The sequence below is a fragment of the Microcaecilia unicolor genome, chromosome 10 (genome assembly GCF_901765095.1).
Source record: "Microcaecilia unicolor chromosome 10, aMicUni1.1, whole genome shotgun sequence".
Taxonomy (NCBI): Eukaryota; Metazoa; Chordata; class Amphibia; order Gymnophiona; family Siphonopidae; genus Microcaecilia; species Microcaecilia unicolor.
In genome coordinates, this window is record NC_044040.1 from 48,422,478 (window position 1) to 48,440,436 (window position 17,959).

Here is a 17,959-nt window from a genome sequence, read left to right on the forward strand (position 1 = left end):
ATCCTATGCTTTTTAAGCAACCATCATTCAGAAATGAAAAAGGCAGGGAGGACACTTTTGAATAAAGAATTCTGAAAACTATGATCTTGGATATTTAAAAAGATTTAGATTCTACAACTATTATTTAAGGTGAAAGAGGTAATACGGAGAATATGTGCAAACATATTAATTTAGGGTAGAGATGAATTGCTTATTACGTTCTTTCATTTCATTATACTAAATAATGAAGGGAGTAATAATGAAAAGCATTCTATGTATAAAACAGTGGACAAAATTACCTGCATTGTTCTTCAACCCAAGTAATTTTGCCTGCATTGCTAAGAGGCAGAGAGAGGGTGGGGAACAATGTGCTTAGCTTTGAACAATCAAAACTATGTACATTGTTTCTGACAGAAAAATTAGCCACAGAGAAGAGGTCACAATTGTTCCTGGGTGATTTTTCAAGGGCAGTGCATACATACTTTTGCTTTCATACTTCCTACAAACCCCACGTGTTAAATTTACATGTGAAGTTTGAAATACCAAATATGATGTAAAGTAGAGTAATTTGATTAGTGAAAATCAAAACAATCTTCTGTGTGTGCAAATGAGAAATCGCATTGAGGGCAAGGAAAATCATTCTGAGCTGCAAATGATTGATATATAGTATATTTATCACAGGCAATCAATCTCCCTCAGTTTGCAGGTGATGTAAATTCACCACCCACCTTATCAGAATGCAATCCGTTGTGAAGGTTCTCATGAGAGTGGAATTCTAAAAGGGTAACTATTATTTAAATTGAGGGGCTGGGACCACCATTGCAGCAAATGTGGCATTAGAGCAGTAATTTCTGTTCTCCTGGACATTGTAGGGGTCCTGCTTTCTTACCTTTGCTGGTCAGAGGCCTGGCAAGCCTGAACCATCTTTTCCTGATCTAATAATATGGATTCTTTAGCTGAAGCCAGCTTTCTACAAAGGAAAACTACTACTTAGCATAGCAGTGCTGGCTTAATCCAAGAACATGTGTTTATGTGCACTAGCCATCCACCTTATCTCCTGGGAGGCACGGAGGAGCAGTTTTCACAGAGGCTCTAGTACATCTGTGAGAGTCTGACATGTGATTGATAAGATATTCTTGCTGGAATCACAAGGCCTCATTGTCATGACCCTGGGTATCTGCTGAACAGAGATACATGGTTGGTGATTGGTCCATGTGTATCACCTGCTACAGAGGAATGTCAATGCTGGGAATGACAGAGAAAATGTAAAAAAAAAAAAAAAAGGAGAAGGAAGAGAAGATTGGAGAGTGAATGGATCTCTCTCAGAGGAGATAGAGAGACTGATTTGTCAAACACCTGTGAACTGTGATTCCTTGGCTAAGAGCTGACAAGGTCAAATTCAGCTGCAGTCTGATGGTTTGCCCAGAGCTGCACAGAGCAGAGACCTTTGGACTTACTTTCCTGAACCAGACAGGTTTGCAGGAGGTATCTGCTGGAGCCTAGAAGTGGAGCCAATTTTTCACATCACCTGAAGTCAGGGACCTAAGGACCACAAGGGTGAGAGCAGGAATTTTCCTCTTATGCTTCAGGGTGTAGTTAGTCTTGGTTTTGCCTGTGAAGGACTAGTTTGTCTCAGGACTTGTGGTCAGTAACCTAACTTTGCTACTAGTGGTAATCTTTTCTTAGGATATATTATAGTTGTGTAATTATTTATAGTTACATGCTAGTTACATGACTATAATCAGTTTATTTTTGGTGTAGTAATCAGTATATTTTGATAGTGTACAGAGTTTTGTAACTTGCTTTGCATTTTGCCATATTGTTATTTTTATATCTATAATAAATAATATATTTCTATTTTGGCATTATTCCTTTCATTGGTGGTGCAGCCTGGCAGCAGAGCCTAAGGGCCACATGAGGTACTGATCATATCCTTAACAAACGAGTCCAGAATAATTACTTTCTAAGTGATTTTCTGTTATCTGATATAAGTACCTCTACAACACAGGATAAAGCGAACGATTCCACTGGAACTTTAGATGTCATTCGCACTCTTGGAAAAGGCAGTACATGCACTGAAGCTGCTAGGACTTTGAAGATATCTCAAGCTGATGACCTGTGATTGACTAAAAGCTGTTAAGCTGGTGCAACTAGACATAATTGAAGGTCTTTGAGTATGAAGGCTCAACTTTGGCATGTTACTAAACATGCCCCTATAAACTTAAGATCCTGTTTCAGTTCTAGACTGGGCTTTTCCATATTTATCAGGAAACCTAGGGATCGAAGGTAAGCAATGGATTGCTCTGTTGAATGCTGTGCAGCCTGGCAAGTTCTGGCTGAAATCAGAATATCATCCAAATAGGGGTAAATGCAAAGACTTTCTTCATAAATGTGCTATTGCTTGGGCCAAACACTTTGCGAAGATGCTGTGCACTATCAAGAGGCGAAGGGAAGAACTCTATCTCAGCCACTGTGTATGTTCCAGTGTTCTGTGTCTGCTCCTCTCAGGCCTTCTGGGTATGCTGCATCTGGCCAGCAGCAGATGCACCAATAGTGTGGACAATAACTGTTGTTCCCACAGCAGCACTTACAGGCTGAACAGTATACATGTTCCAAGGACTTTTTGACACTATCCATACCAATGCAGTTGAGTTTGAGATTGCTGATTGGGTTGGTCCTGGCCTGGCTGGAGTATAGAAGTCACATGACATACTGCAAGGCTTACTCAACCAAACTGGGAGAAACCTGTTGCTTAGTCCTTTGATTGAAACAGACCCTCGGGTTCATATAGGGGTGAATGTTGGAGCATAATTTAATTTTAATTCTGGCATTTATAATCCACTTAACCATCAAGTTCAAGGCGGAGAACAATCATACATTATAAGAGGGTACTTTCTTTGTCCCTAGAGGGCTCACAGTCTCGGTTTTTGCCCAGAGTCACAAGAAGCTGCAGTCGGAATTGAACCCAGTTCTGAGGCTACTGTACTAACCACTAGGCTACTCCTAAAGGTTACTACTGTGGGCTTTGATCCCGGTATTCTAGGTTCAATTCGCACAGATCCTCGTGACTTTGGGCAAGTCACTTAACCCTCCATTGCCCCAGATTAAAAAAAAAAAGTACCTGTATATAATATGCAAACCACTTGATTATTACCTTTCTATGGTAATAATCAAAGTGGTTTGCATATACCATGCCCCTTTAATCTGTCAAGATGAGCATAAAACAGTAATGACAAAATGTGTATCCATTGTAGAATTATGCGCAGTCATGCACTATGGAATGGGTCAAAAGGCCAGAGATTGATAAGCCTGCATGACTCTGGAATTTATTATCTCTGGAATTTATGGTCTATTATGATTATGATACCCTTACAGGCAAGCAGGCTTGGCAAAGAAACTAGTGTAAACAAAAAGGGAGAATGTGGTTTAAACATGTTAAGGAAAGCAGATGGTGAGAATCAGATAATAATCTATGAGAAGGATGATTTGCAGAAAAAGTCATGTGAATCATTGTCTGAAACAAACAATATAAGCGGCTGAATCAGAACAGTATTTCAGAGAAGCAGTCACAGTAAACAGCTTTTTATGTAACTGTACTGATCTCTCATGAGAAACTATAATTGTATCTGTACTTGGTAAGTAAATAAAATCGACTTTCTCATATACAGTAGCCTTGGTTTCTTTTATCCTCCCAAATTGTGGATGGCTGGTACATACTACTATTTGGGAAAGGGAACAAGGAGCCCAAAAACACCATAAAAATGTTAGGGGGCCACTAAAATGTGGCAGATTGTGAATGAAAACATTTTTAAGGAGCTACCAACCCTGTGTTGGCTAGACTCAAGGACTAGAGGTTCTAATGGAATCAACCTTCCAGAGAACCAGTGGAGGAGTAACCTAATAGTTAGAGCTAAGAACTGAAGAAGTTAGAGTTCAAATCCATGCTTTCCCACAATTTGTCTTTGAGATCCTGGAAAAGTCGCTTCACCTTCAGTTGCATTAAGTACAGATTAACTGCAAACACTCTAGAGATTGGGAAATACTTATTGCACTTGCATGCAACTCACCTTGAATTCAGGTTTGTAAAGCAAGTTAAGATAATAATTAAATCCATTGCTCTCAACCCGTTATGAATGAGCTAGAAAAATAAAAGGAGGAAACTACAAGCATCTCTTCCTGCCTCTGAAAACGAATACCCAGGTCAGTAGCAACTGAAACATGAATACAGTATGAATGGAATCACTAATAAATAAAAGTTTAATAAGATGAAAGAAGTGTAGATATGCTAAAAGAAGGCAATCATTTATTTTTAAAAGAAAACAGCTTAAAATAAAAATATATCAGGGCAACAAAAAACAAAGACCTAACAATATAACAAAGAAAATAAGTGAAGAACCCCCCCCCCCCCCCCCCCCCAAAATCAATAATGCCAAAGGTGAGACGGTTGGAGGGTATCAACAATGTGGGGAGGGCGGGGTGAAGAAAGATCCATCCCCCACTCCCCAAGGCGATGCAGTGAATCTTACCAGAGGGCGCTGTAGTTGCTCTCAGCAGCTCTTGACGCACTGCATGCTATTCCTCGCGTCCCCGCCTGCGGAGCACGTTCTTCCCGGGCCCCGAACACTGCGAGCAGGCGCAGGAGGGGGGAGGAGCCTGCTTGGTCGGGCCAAGCGCCGCACGCACTCAGACAATGGCCCTGCTTGACTGAGTCACGCCCACCGCAACTCACGCGTGCCGTTACTGCGGTGACGGTGGCCGCCTCCAGTCCGGTGCAGAGGGGTTGGGTGGAGTGCGAAGCAAGGGCTAGTGGTGTGCGTTTTTGGGTGTAGAGGGGCCGAGGTGCAGTACTCGGTAAAATCAGAGATGGAGTTTTTATTTTCTCCCTCTCCTGTCCGGGCCTGCCCTCTAGTCAAGGAATGAAAGAGAAACTAATTTGCGTTCACCATTGCCAGGGTTTGAGTATGAAATGGTAGTGCTGAAGCTTGTATTCCTTCTTCCTTGGCATTCCACACACACCCTGTTGAGCAGCAGAGTTCAGCCTAGGTTACGCAGCCAAGGCAGGATTAATACATAGGAAAACTAGGTACAACTCTCTAAGACCTAAAGTAAAGAGGGCAGCCTCAGACCTGCCAAGTGTCTCACTTGAAAAAAATGATAAACGTCTGACAAGCAAGACATTTGGGGAGCCGGGTAGGATTGCTAAACTAGTTTTAAAAAAATAAGGAAAGACAGTGCCTGGCAAAGCCTTTAACTCAGCAATAACATTGTTACTAATTTACCAGCAGTCATCTTCCCAAGCTGTAGTTATGCACTACACTTCTCTACCAGGGTTGCCATATAAAAAAAAAAATTCCCACACAAAACCCGGCCAAAAACAGCACACACCCCACCCCCGACATCATCACCCCCGCCCCTTCCGTCATCACCCCCACCCCGCCGTCATCAACCCCACCCCTTCCGTCATCACCCCCTGCCCCCGCTGTCATCAGCCCCACCCCTTCCGTCATCGCCCCCGCCCAATGTCACAAACCCCGCCTCTGTCACCATTAGCCCCACCCACCCCCCGCCAGCCGAAAAACCGCCCAAAAAACCGCAACCCACCGCAGGCAAAAGTTACCCACGGCGGGTTGCGGAAAACTGCCCAATTGGGTGGGAAAACCGCCTATCTGGCAACCCTGTTCTCTACATGTTTCCAATATAGAGGCGTAGCCAGACACCCAATTTTGGGTGGGCCTGGGCCCAAGATGTGTGGGCAGAACTCCGCCTTGTCCCACAAGTAATTTGGTCTCTCTCTCTCTTGCCTGTATGCCATATGGTCTCTCAAGCATCCCCCTCCCCCGCATACCTTTTAAATAGCAGATTTTCACTGACAATGAGCAGCAACTAATACACTGTGCTCATGTTGTCCCCACAGCCTTCCCTCTGATGCAGTTTCCTGTTTCTGCATAAGCAGGAATACATCAGAGGGAAGGCTGCAGGGCCGGTGCAAACAGTATGTATCAGTCGCTGCTTGTAGCAGGCAAAGATCTGCTATTTAAAAGGTATGCAGGAGGGACAGTTGGGAGTTTTCAGCTGGTGGGGCTTGGGAATCCCTGCCAGCCACATTAGAGATGTGCTGCTATTGGGTGGGCCTAAACCCAAAATGGATGGGCCTGGGCCCACCCTTGGCTACGCCACTGTTCCAATACCTCCCCAAACCTCTTAAATCCACATCATCCCTCGCTGCCTGCTTCTACTTCTCCCTGTCTTGCACAGAATTTCACTCCCTGCTCTCTCCGACCAGGTTCATCTCATCAAATCAGCCCAGGGAAACTGCAAGAGATGATTGTAGGTATGGGAGCAGGTTGTGAGCAAGTGCGTGCATAGAATAAATCGGTGCCTACAGGGCCGTGCCTAGGGTCTCTGGTGCCCCCCTGCAGACTATCAGTTGCCCCCCCCCCCCCCGTGAAAATGATCGCTCACCACTTGCCACACTGACAGGAATTGTCAGCAATATTCTTAGAAACAAATTGCTTTACATTGCAAAATAAGATAGCAGATGTAAATTCTCAAAGTGGACATATTCCAAACACTAAAATGAAAATAAAATGATTTTTTTCTACCTTTGTTTTCTGGTGACTTTCTTTTTCTGATCATGCTGGCCCAGTATGTGATTCAGCTGCTATCTGTCCTCTTAACTCCGTTTCCAGGGCTTCCTTTCCATTTATTTCTTTCCTTTCCTCCTTTCTTCTTCATTTCTGGTCCTCAGCTTCTGCCTATTTTCTTCATCCATGTGCAGTTTTTCTCCTCTCTTCCTTTTCCCTCATTTCATCTCCTTCATCTCTCTTCCCTCCCCTCTATGTCCAGCAATTTCTCCTCTCTCCCTGAGCCCTGCCCTCTCATCCATGCCTCTCTGTCCCCTCCATTCATCCCTATCCAGCAATTCCCCTCACTCCCTGAGCCCTGCAGTTCATATCCATCCATGCCCATCTGTCCCCTGCCCCCTCCATTCATCCCTATCCAGCAATTCCCCTCTCCCTTCCATGAACCCTGCCCTCGCATCCATGCTCCTCTCTCCCCTGCCCTCCCGCTCCCATGTCCCAACTGCCCGCCCTCTTCTCCTCTCCCAACATCCCTTTCCTTTTTTTTCTTTTAAATTTACCTCCGTCCAGCAGCGCAGGTGCAGCGTCAGTGAAGGAGGCGGCGCTCCCGACGTGTCTAGCCTTCCCTTCACTCAGTGTTCCGCCTTCTTCAGACATCAAGGAAATGACATCAGAAGGCTGCGCTGCCGGACGGAGTTAAATTTAAAAGGAGAAAAAAAAGGAAAGGGATCTTGCGGGAGAGAAGAGGGCGGGCAGTTGGGCAATGGGAGCGGGAGGGCAAGGTAAGCATAGTGAGGCAGCGCCCCCCTGCCATGCTTACCCCGCTGGCACAGCCCTGGGTGCCTACTTGCTGTCCTTTCTGCTTCTTGGTTTTGATCAGGAAACAAAGGCTGTGAGAATGCAATAACTCTCTGCCCCCACATGCATTAGCAGCCTGTTCCACCAGCCATACCCAAAAGCAGTCCCTAGAGTTTCTCCAAGCCATTTTAAGCCAGGTGAGTTGGGAAGAGGTCTGCCTTGAAAGAAAGGGATAAAACCATAAATGAAAATTCCATGGGACTAGGATAACAAAGTGAATGAGGGCTCAAATGTCTGTTTGCCTGGGACCCATTATAATAGTAATCCAGCCTTGGTCCCTGCAGTAAATAAAACCTGAGTTGCCAGGAGACATAGCAGTTCAGGTTTGATGTAGTCCTGCAGTGGGCTGAGAATATAGGAGTGTGGCTCACATTCCATTGTGGCTCCTTATTATCTCGGGCAACTTCCAAGGACATGAACATACTGTACCTAAATGCAACTCCCCTTCAGCTACAACTGGGGGGGGGGGGGGGGGGGGGGAGGTGTCGGCTAAATCCAAAATCCATTTTCCCTTCCTTATATATTTTGATACTTGTACAGGTTTCCAAATGGAAGAATCTGGACTTCAAAATTCCACTCTTGCAGTAAAACCACATGTAGCCAAAGTGTTATTGTGAACATAGATTTAGACACTTCTTGTCAAATTGTATGTTTCTGTGAATCCTTAAGTGAAAGGACAGTGATGCAACATTTACATGATACATTGTTAATACGTCATCTTGTAAATCATAATGCATAAATTACTGTTTATTTCCAGATTTCTACAGATTAAGATATATGGTAAAAATTTGGAGACTGAAAAAGCAATGCTGCACAACAATGGCCCCGCTCTCTCCTGGCTTTTTTATTCTGGGAGGTGGAGTCTTTACCAACCAGTCCTCTTTCAAAAAATAAATAAATTCATAAAACTGCAATCGCTCCCTGACCCTCAAAACTGTAAATGCACCCCTACTTCTACCCTAAATTGTGGTCTCATTCCATCCCTGTTTCTGCAATGCCCTCCGGATGGCTCTTTAAATTTGAAGAAAATAATCCCCTCTCTAACCATACACCTCCCACCCCCAAGTTTTCTGGCTCTCCCTCTCTTTTTCAGATGTTTAAAAAAATATTTAATAGGATGGAGGGAGGGTAGTGATCAGTTGCTGGTGGACGGAAACCATTTTTTTTAAACATTAAACTATTAGAGGAAGGGAGGAAATGGATTACACTTCACAGGGCATTATTTTTTTTTTCACTTAAGCCTTGGGTTGGAGGGGTGGGCAGGAAGGGATAGGACTAATTTAGGCTTGTTATTATAGAGGGAGATGCTCAAAGATTACCATGCTTGCAATGTTTCATTTAGACTGGTTTTGGCCAGTCTAAATGAAACATTGTGTGGCTAATGTACAGAGGCTTTCGGCCACTGCTTTACAGTGCATGGAAGCAGTGACAAAATGTCCCATGCTAATGATCTCACTGGTATTAAAATGAGCTCATTAGTGATTCCATACAATGCACAAAGAAACAGCACACAGAAAGCCCCTGTCCTAGTGACTAAAATCTACTAACAGCTCCGGCGCTGACAGCTTTTAGTTGTTGACAGGGTGACTTTTACAGCCCTCTCTGCTTATTTCTTATGTTAAGAGCCAATTAAGCTTGGGGAAGCAAATAGTTTTGCTTCAATTTGAAATTTCTGTTGCATCTGATATGGTGGATCATAAATTGATCCTGGAAAGGCTGAGTGGAATAGGTATTGGGGGCTCTGTGAAGTGATGTGGTGTGGTAGCTGTGTTAGTCCACTTTTAAAGGTAATACATAGAAATAAATCAGAACACATAAAAGAAAATAAGATAATACCTTTTTTATTGGACTAACAATACATTTTTTGATTAGCTTTCGAAGGTAACCCTTCTTCAGATCGGAGTTAGTGTTGGGTAGGACAATGTTCTATCCCAATTTTGGTTTTCAGGTTGTGGGGTGCCTCAAGGCTCCCCATTTATCTCCTCTTCTTTTTAAAATTTGTATGGCATCCTTAGGTAGTATTCAGCCAAATGTGGATGAGATGTTATCCTATGCAGATGATATTTTGCTGTTAGTGCCAGGGTCTGAAAATCTACACGACATTGAAGATAGAATATCTCTTTGTATGGAAAAGATTCAACTTTGGGCCTTAGAAAATATGTTGAAACTCAACTTTGGTTTAGTAGCTCTAATCTTGCTGTACCTGTCCAGCTTTGGAGGAAGACAATCTTTAAACTGAAGCAATTAAAATTGATAATATCATATTTTGATCAGTCTGTTTATGCCCTATTGGTCCAGATGTTGATCCTCTTCCATACCTGGATTACTGGAATGTGCTTTTTTGGGGATTAATTGGCCAAACGGTTAAGGAAATTGCAAAACACAACTAGTAGGCTGAAATTTAACCTTAGGAAATTTGATAATATTTCTTCTTATAGGTTAGCACTTCATTGGCTCCCAGGGCAGCAGAGAATCTTGTTTAAATCTGTCTGCACCGTGTTCCAGGCCACCTATGGTCTTTCATCGTCTTTAGTTATTGATTTAGTCTGTATTTCTATGAACAGATTTTCTAGGCGGTTGAATAACCTCTTGATTTTTCCATCTGTGGCTCTGAAGGGGGTTCAGTTCTTTAAAATAGCCAATACTATTTTTTTTTGTTTCATGATTCCTTATTGGAATTCTCTTTCTACTGTTATTGGAACTGAAACCAATTACAGTAGTTGTCCTTTCATAAAATCTTAAAGACTTGTTTGCCTAAATGCATGTTATGGATGTTTGGTTTTTATTGAGTTCTAATCTTCACACTGTATTATGATAGTGGGTTTATTGTAATGTAATTGTATAATTTTATGTGATGTAAACCGCGCTGAACTCTTTTAGGGGAGTTATGTGGTATATAACAACTATATTGATCTTGATTTATGCTGGATGCTCCCAGCTGAGGACTGAAAGCCCTCATTGATTGCAGCAGTATAGGGCAGAGAGGGTCATCGCCATTTCCAAGCTTATGGGCAGCTCAAGCCCCCTGCACTTGTTCACTGGACATGCACACAAGAGCTATGCCTACCTCATAGTTCTTGTGGGCATGCACCAAGAACGTTCCAACCCCTTTACCAACCAATGCTCAACACTAACAGCAGGCATATAATTTGCATGCTGTTAAGAGTTGAGCATTGGTAGCTGTTTGTTTCGTGTTGTGAGAGCCGGCATATTCCAGCACTGTAGGGAACAGTGCCAGAGTTCTGTGCATCACCCCCACAGTTTCTAAACTGGCTCTCCAAGTTAGGCAGCTTCAGTTGAAAATCATCATTAGCCACCTAGTGATATTTCAGAAGTTAAAATTAGGAAATTAGCCTGGTCAGTTTTCAGAAGCTTTAATCTAGTTAAATCCTTACTTGGCCAGCTAGGCCCCTTTCATTATTGATCTGAATGCACATATGCAGCTGCTGTGGTGCCACCATCCTGTGTTTTTACTCATACCTTTTTAAACAGGAGTGGAGGAATAGCCTCATGCTTCAAGCAAGGGACTGAGAATAAGAGGAGTGCGGTTCAAATCCCACTACAGCTCCTTATGATCTTGGGCAAGTCATTTAACCCTCCACTGTCTCAAATACAAACTTAGCTTGTAAGTCCACTAGGGACAGGGAAAACACCTACCATACTTGAATGTAACTTGCCTTGGAAAAAGGCATGAGCTAAATGCTTAAAATAAATCCCCCACCTTGTTGTCTTCACAGTATACTTTATTTTCCAGGGTTAGTACCTAATTCACTAAAATTAGATATTGCCCAATTATCCTTCATTTCCTCTACACAAAGTCTAATAATAAGTGCACGCTCCTCCATAATCTAAATTTTAGATTTCCTAGCTAATTTAGGCGTAAATATGTGCAAGATACTTTGAGGCCCAATATTTCTGTCTCTATAAGACCTTTTGCTGTACATACCAATGCTGTATTTTTTTAATATCTACACTCCACTTATAACAATGACATGTTTTTCACCAAAATATCAAGCTAGCAAACAGGGCAGAACTCCTACAGAAAAGAAGTATAAGCAAGATGAAGTTGCACAAGCTCATAAAGTTACAACAGCATGTTTCTGACACCTGGCAGGATACAGGTATCATGTCTGTAATATACTTTTCAGAATCTGTCACACAATTAGATCGGTGCAGAATACTTTCTATGGAGCAGAATGGATACCCAGCAACATAACTGCCTGGTTTCACACATCAATGCCAAAAGGAGGGGGAGGACCGACTGCATATATTTTAGAGCCCGTGAAAGGCATAAAAATCATGTTACTCTTCAATTTCCCTGTGACCAGAGAAAGCTAAAGTAACTTTCAATCCAAGCTCTGATTTCGAAAGTGTGCTCTTGTGTTGGCTGCTCTGTTTTCTTCTGTGTTACTGTGCCATCTGTACCACAACAGCCTTCCATGCTTTGTCCTTATCAAAGTCCTTCATTGTGCTATTGGACACCTACAGGCAAAGGAGACAAAAGTCTTTGTGAGCAAGATACAGAATTTATATACAATAGACAATTTTTTCATCTTTTAGTTAGACTTATAATGGAATATAAATATGTGTATACACACACACACATGTAGTGATTCACAAATGTCAGAATGTTTCATAGGGGGTTAGGTATACTGATAAGGAACAGTTGAAGTGGCTAGTGTGTCAACTTATATCTTTGTTGTCATAAGATTCATTTCTAATTTTGTCATAAGATTCATTTCTAATTTAAGAGAACATCTGAATGTCTGGCCCTCGGAAGCACCTGTACCAATGAAGTCGTGATCCTTTTTGTAGAGGCCCTTTTATAAAAACTTAGCTTGCACTAAATACAAATGAGACAAAAGTCTTTGTGAGCAAGATACAGAATTTATATACAATAGACAATTTTTTCATCTTTTAGTTAGACTTATAATGGAATACACACACACATGTAGTGACTCACAAATGTCAGAATGTTTCAAAGGGGGTTAGGTATACTGATAAGGAACAGTTGAAGTGGCTAGTGTGAGTGTCAACTTATATCTTTGTTGTCATAAGATTCATTTCTAATTTAAGAGAACATCTGAATGTCTGGCCCTCGGAAGCACCTGTACCAATGAAGTCGTGATCCTTTTTGTAGAGGCCCTTTTATAAAATCTTAGCTTGCACTAAATACAAAGGGGTCTTTTTAGAAAGCTGTGGCAAAAATAGCCATAGGGCACTCTTACATGGGTCTTTCCCATGTGCTAAGGACACTTTTTCTGCAGCCAGAAAAAGGTGATTTTTCTATTTCCCTAATTAATGGCCATGTGCTAACGTTGCCATTAGTGCGTGGCCATTAACAAAAATAGTGACATAGTCAATGCAACAATTTATAAAAAGCTGAGAAGAGCACTGACTGAATCTGGGATTTGGAGTCTATAAGACTACAAGATGGCAATGTCTTCTGCGGTATGCAAAGTCCAACTCATCACGCTTCATCAAAGAAACTTGCAATAGAGAGCATAGTAGACCAGGTGTTTTTAAATAAAAAGCAAACAGATTTTCAAGATTTTACATTATCACTGTCAACTGCTGAGCAAAATGTAAATAGGAACAACAAACATAGTTTGAAATGTCTATATGCAAATGCCAGAAGTCTAAGAAATACAATGGGAGATTTAGAATATATTGAGTGTCACATGTATGATTATCTTCCAGTTGGTGAGATGTCATATGTTTGCGCCCGATGCAAAGAGCTCCTAGCTCTTAGAGAACATGTCCGTTCTCTTGAGGCTAGAGTAGCAGACTTGGTGGAGCTGAGGGAGACAGAGAGGTACATAGAGGAGACCTACAGGGATGTTGTAGAGAGGTCCCACCTCCAGTCTAGTAGCCCTTGTGCTACCTTGGAGGAGGGAGGTCTCCTAGAAGGACAGCATCACCCTGGTGAAGTAGGAAGTACTCCTGTAGCCAGGACCTGCCCACCAGGGGATGTACTATCCTCTCGCACTGAGGATATGTCTCCAAGTGCTGCCCGGGAGGGAAAGGTTAGGACAGCTGTTGTAGTTGGTGATTCGATCATTAGGCATATAGATAGCTGGGTGGCTGGTGGACGTGAGGATCGCCTGGTGACTTGCCTGCCTGGTGCGAAGGTGGCGGACCTCACGCGTCACCTAGATAGGATTTTAGATAGTGCTGGGGAGGAGTCTGCTGTCTTGGTACATGTGGGTACTAATGACATAGGAAAATGTGGGAGAGAGGTTCTGGAAGCCAAATTTAGGCTCTTAGGTAGAAAGCTCAAATCCAGATCCTCTAGGGTAGCATTTTCTGAAATGCTACCTGTTCCACGTGCAGGGCCCAAGAGACAGGCAGAGCTCCAGAGTCTCAATGCGTGAGACGATGGTGCAGGGAGGAGGGTTTTAGATTTGTTAGGAACTGGGCAACATTCTGGGGAAGGGGGAGCCTATTCCGAAAGGATGGGCTCCACCTTAACCAGGGTGGGACCAGGCTGCTGGCATCGGCATTTAAAAAGGAGATAGAGCAGCTTTTAAACTAGAAATGGGGGGAAGGCTGACAGTCGCTCAAAAGCGCATGGTTCGGGAAAAGGTATCTTGCAAAGATACCTCACAAACAGGGAAGATAGGGTTTCTGGATAGTGAGGTTACACAACAGACCGTGGTAGGCCAGGTGCCCTTAAATACAACTAAAGATCAGACAAAAGATGTCAAATCAATAGTGTCAGGTACTAAGCATCATGCAAATAAGAACAACAAACATACTCTGAAATGTCTATATGCAAATGCTAGGAGTCTAAGAAATAAGATGGGAGAGTTGGAATATATTGCACTAAATGAAAAATTGGATATAATAGGCATTACTGAGACCTGGTGGAAGGAGGATAACCAGTGGGACACTGTCATACCGGGGTACAAAGTATATCGTAATGATAGGGTGGACCGGACTGGTGGAGGGGTAGCATTGTATATTAACGAGAGCCTTGACTCAGATAGATTACAAATTCAGCAGGACACAAATCACACCTTTGAATCACTGTGGGTTGAAATTCCATGTATAAAAGGGAAAAAAATGGTGATAGGAGTGTACTACCGTCCGCCTCGCCAGGATGAGCAGGTAGACACAGAAATGATAAAAGAAATCAGAGACGCGAACAAAATGGGCAATGTGATAATAATGGGTGACTTCAATTATCCAAATATAGACTGGGTAAATGTAACATCGGGACACGCTACAGAGATACAATTCCTTGATGAAATCAAGGACAGCTTTATGGAGCAACTGGTGCAGGAGCCGACGAGAGAAGGAAAAATTCTAGACTTGGTCCTTAGTGGAGCGCATGATCTGGTGAGGGACGTTATGGTACTGGGGCCGCTTGATAACAGTGACCATAATATGATCAGTTTTGACATCGACCTTGAAGTAACTGTACACAGAAAGTCAAATACGTTAGCGTTTAACTTTAAAAAAGGAGACTATGATAAAATGAGAAGAACGGTAAAAAAAAAACTTAGGGGGGCAACTGAGAGAGTAAAAACTGTACAACAGGCGTGGACGCTGTTCAAAAATACCATCCTGGAGGCCCAGGCCATACATATTCCACAAATTAGAAAAGAAAGACGGAAGTCCAAAAGACACCCGGCCTGGTTGAAAAGTGAGGTGAAGGAAGCTATTAGGGCTAAAAGAAACGCCTTCAGAAAATGGAAGAAGGAACCGTCTGAAAATAACAAGAAACAGCATAAGGAGTGTCAAAACAAATGCAAGGCGCAGATTAAGAAGGCCAAGAGGGAGTATGAAAAAAAGATAGCATTAGAGGCAAAAAAACATAGTAAAAAATTTTTTCGGTATATTAAAAGCAGGAAGCCGGCAAAAGAATCGGTTGGGCCGCTGGATGACCGAGGGGTAAAAGGGGCGATCAAGGAAGACAAAGACGTAGCGGAGAGACTGAATGAATTCTTTGCTTCGGTCTTCACCGAGGAAGATTTGGGTGGGTTACCGGTGTCGGAAATGGTATTTCAAGCGGACGAGTCAAAGAAACTTACTGACTTCACGGTAAACCTGGAGGACGTAATGGGGCAGTTCGGCAAACTGAAGAGTAGCAAATCTCCTGGACCGGATGGTATTCATCCTAGAGTACTGATAGAACTGAAAAACGAGCTTGTGGAGCTACTGCTAGTGATATGCAACTTATCCTTAAAATCGAGCGTGGTACCGGAAGATTGGAGGGTGGCCAATGTAACGCCCATTTTTAAAAAAGGCTCCAGGGGAGATCCGGGAAATTATAGACCGGTGAGTCTGACGTCGGTGCCTGGGAAAATGGTAGAGGCTATTATTAAAAACAAAATTACAGAGCACATCCGAGGACATGGATTACTGAGACCAAGTCAGCATGGCTTTTGTGTGGGGAAATCTTGCCTGACCAATTTACTTCAATTCTTTGAACATGTGGACAAAGGGGAGTCGGTTGATATTGTGTATCTGGATTTTCAAAAGGCGTTTGACAAGGTACCTCATGAAAGGCTACAGAGGAAATTGGAGGGTCATGGGATAGGAGGAAATGTCCTATTGTGGATTAAAAACTGGTTGAAGGATAGGAAACAGAGAGTGGGGTTAAATGGGCAGTATTCACAATGGAGAAGGGTAGTTAGTGGGGTTCCTCAGGGGTCCGTGCTAGGACCGCTGCTTTTTAATATATTTATAAATGATTTAGAGATGGGAGTAACTAGCGAGGTAATTAAATTTGCTGATGACACAAAGTTATTCAAAGTCATTAAATCACGACAGGATTGTGAAAAATTACAAGAGGACCTTACGAGACTGGGAGACTGGGCGGCTAAATGGCAGATGATGTTTAATGTGAGCAAGTGCAAGGTGATGCATGTGGGAAAAAAGAACCCGAATTATAGCTACGTCATGCAAGGTTCCACGTTAGGAGTTACGGACCAAGAAAGGGATCTGGGTGTCGTCGTCGATAACACACTGAAACCTTCTGCTCAGTGTGCTGCTGCGGCTAAGAAAGCGAATAGAATGTTGGGTATTATTAGGAAAGGTATGGAAAACAGGTGTGAGGATGTTATAATGCCGTTGTATCGCTCCATGGTGCGACCGCACCTTGAGTATTGTGTTCAATTCTGGTCGCCGCATCTCAAGAAAGATATAGTAGAATTGGAAAAGGTGCAGCGAAGGGCGACTAAAATGATAGCGGGGATGGGACAACTTCCCTATGAAGAAAGACTAAGGAGGCTAGGGCTATACAGCTTGGAGAAGAGACGGCTGAGGGGAGACATGATAGAGGTATATAAAATAATGAGTGGAGTGGAACAGGTGGATGTGAAGCTTCTGTTCATGCTTTCCAAAAATACTAGGACTAGGGGGCATGCGATGAAACTACAGTGTAGTAAATTTAAAACAAATCGGAGAAAATTTTTCTTCACCCAACGTGTAATTAAACTCTGGAATTCGTTGCCGGAGAAAGTGGTGAAGGCGGTTAGCTTAGCAGAGTTTAAAAAGGGGTTGGACGGTTTCCTAAAGGACAAGTCCATAAACCGCTACTAAACGGACTTGGAAAAATCCAAAATTCCAGGAATAACATGTATAGAATGTTTGTACGTTTGGGAAGCTTGCCAGGTGCCCTTGGCCTGGATTGGCCGCTGTCGTGGACAGGATGCTGGGCTCGATGGACCGTTGGTCTTTTCCCAGTATGGCATTACTTATGTACTTATGTACTAAATTTTAAAAATAGATATAATAGGGATTTCTGAGACCTGGTGGAAGAAGGATAACCAGTGGGACACTGTCATACCAGGATACATATTATATCACACTGATAAGGTTGATCGAATTGGTGGAGGGGTAGCGGTCTGAATGTAAGGGCGAAATGGGACCCCTTTGGTGGCTGGATTGATACTACAGATGGGCAAAGAATGTAAAGATAAGTAGAAGATTTATGTCACAATATTTATATTCAGCTATATTTGCTTCCAATCACATATATTAAGAAACAGTCAAAACAGAAAGATAAAAGTAAACCGGGTTTTTTTGCCAGTGAAGAGTGGTGGTTCAGCAAATCTGTCAAGACAAAAACATTCAGACCGTTGACATTCAGAGGCATTTTCCCGTGGAAAAAATCTCATTCTCTTTAAAATTCCATCTTTAGATAACTTCCACACAGATTTAGTTTGCAAGATAATAATTCAGAATTTGGTATGAGGAAGTACACAGGATTATTATACTTAACCACTTTAGATTAGGATTTTTGTAAGATGCTGCCAACCCCCTCCACAACTGTACATAATCAGCATACATCTGAAACTGTATGCCACTGAATGCAAAACCACAGCCAACAGCTGCAAATAAGAATTTGAGTGACAATGTTGACAAAAAGCTGCCCTGTGGAACCTTAATGTTAAAGACACAAAGATGACTCGGTATTTCCAGATACTACTTGCCTTTCAGACAAAAAAAAAAAAAAAAAAAAAAATCTAAACTACTTAACACTACTCTTGGCATTCCTAAGTGCAGTACCTGATCTAACAGGATGTCATAAT

The 17,959-nt window shown here is 42.5% G+C and overlaps 1 protein-coding gene across 1 annotated transcript in view; it reads right to left on the reverse strand.

The window, feature by feature from the left end:
• Positions 1-11,221: 11,221 nt before the first annotated feature.
• Positions 11,222-17,959, reverse strand: part of MLC1 (modulator of VRAC current 1) — a 63,215-nt gene continuing 56,477 nt past the window's right edge. Inside the window, 1 exon segment of the mRNA XM_030216706.1 lies at positions 11,222-11,900. Within this exon segment, the coding sequence (XP_030072566.1) occupies positions 11,826-11,900 (75 nt within the window). The 3' untranslated portion in view covers positions 11,222-11,825.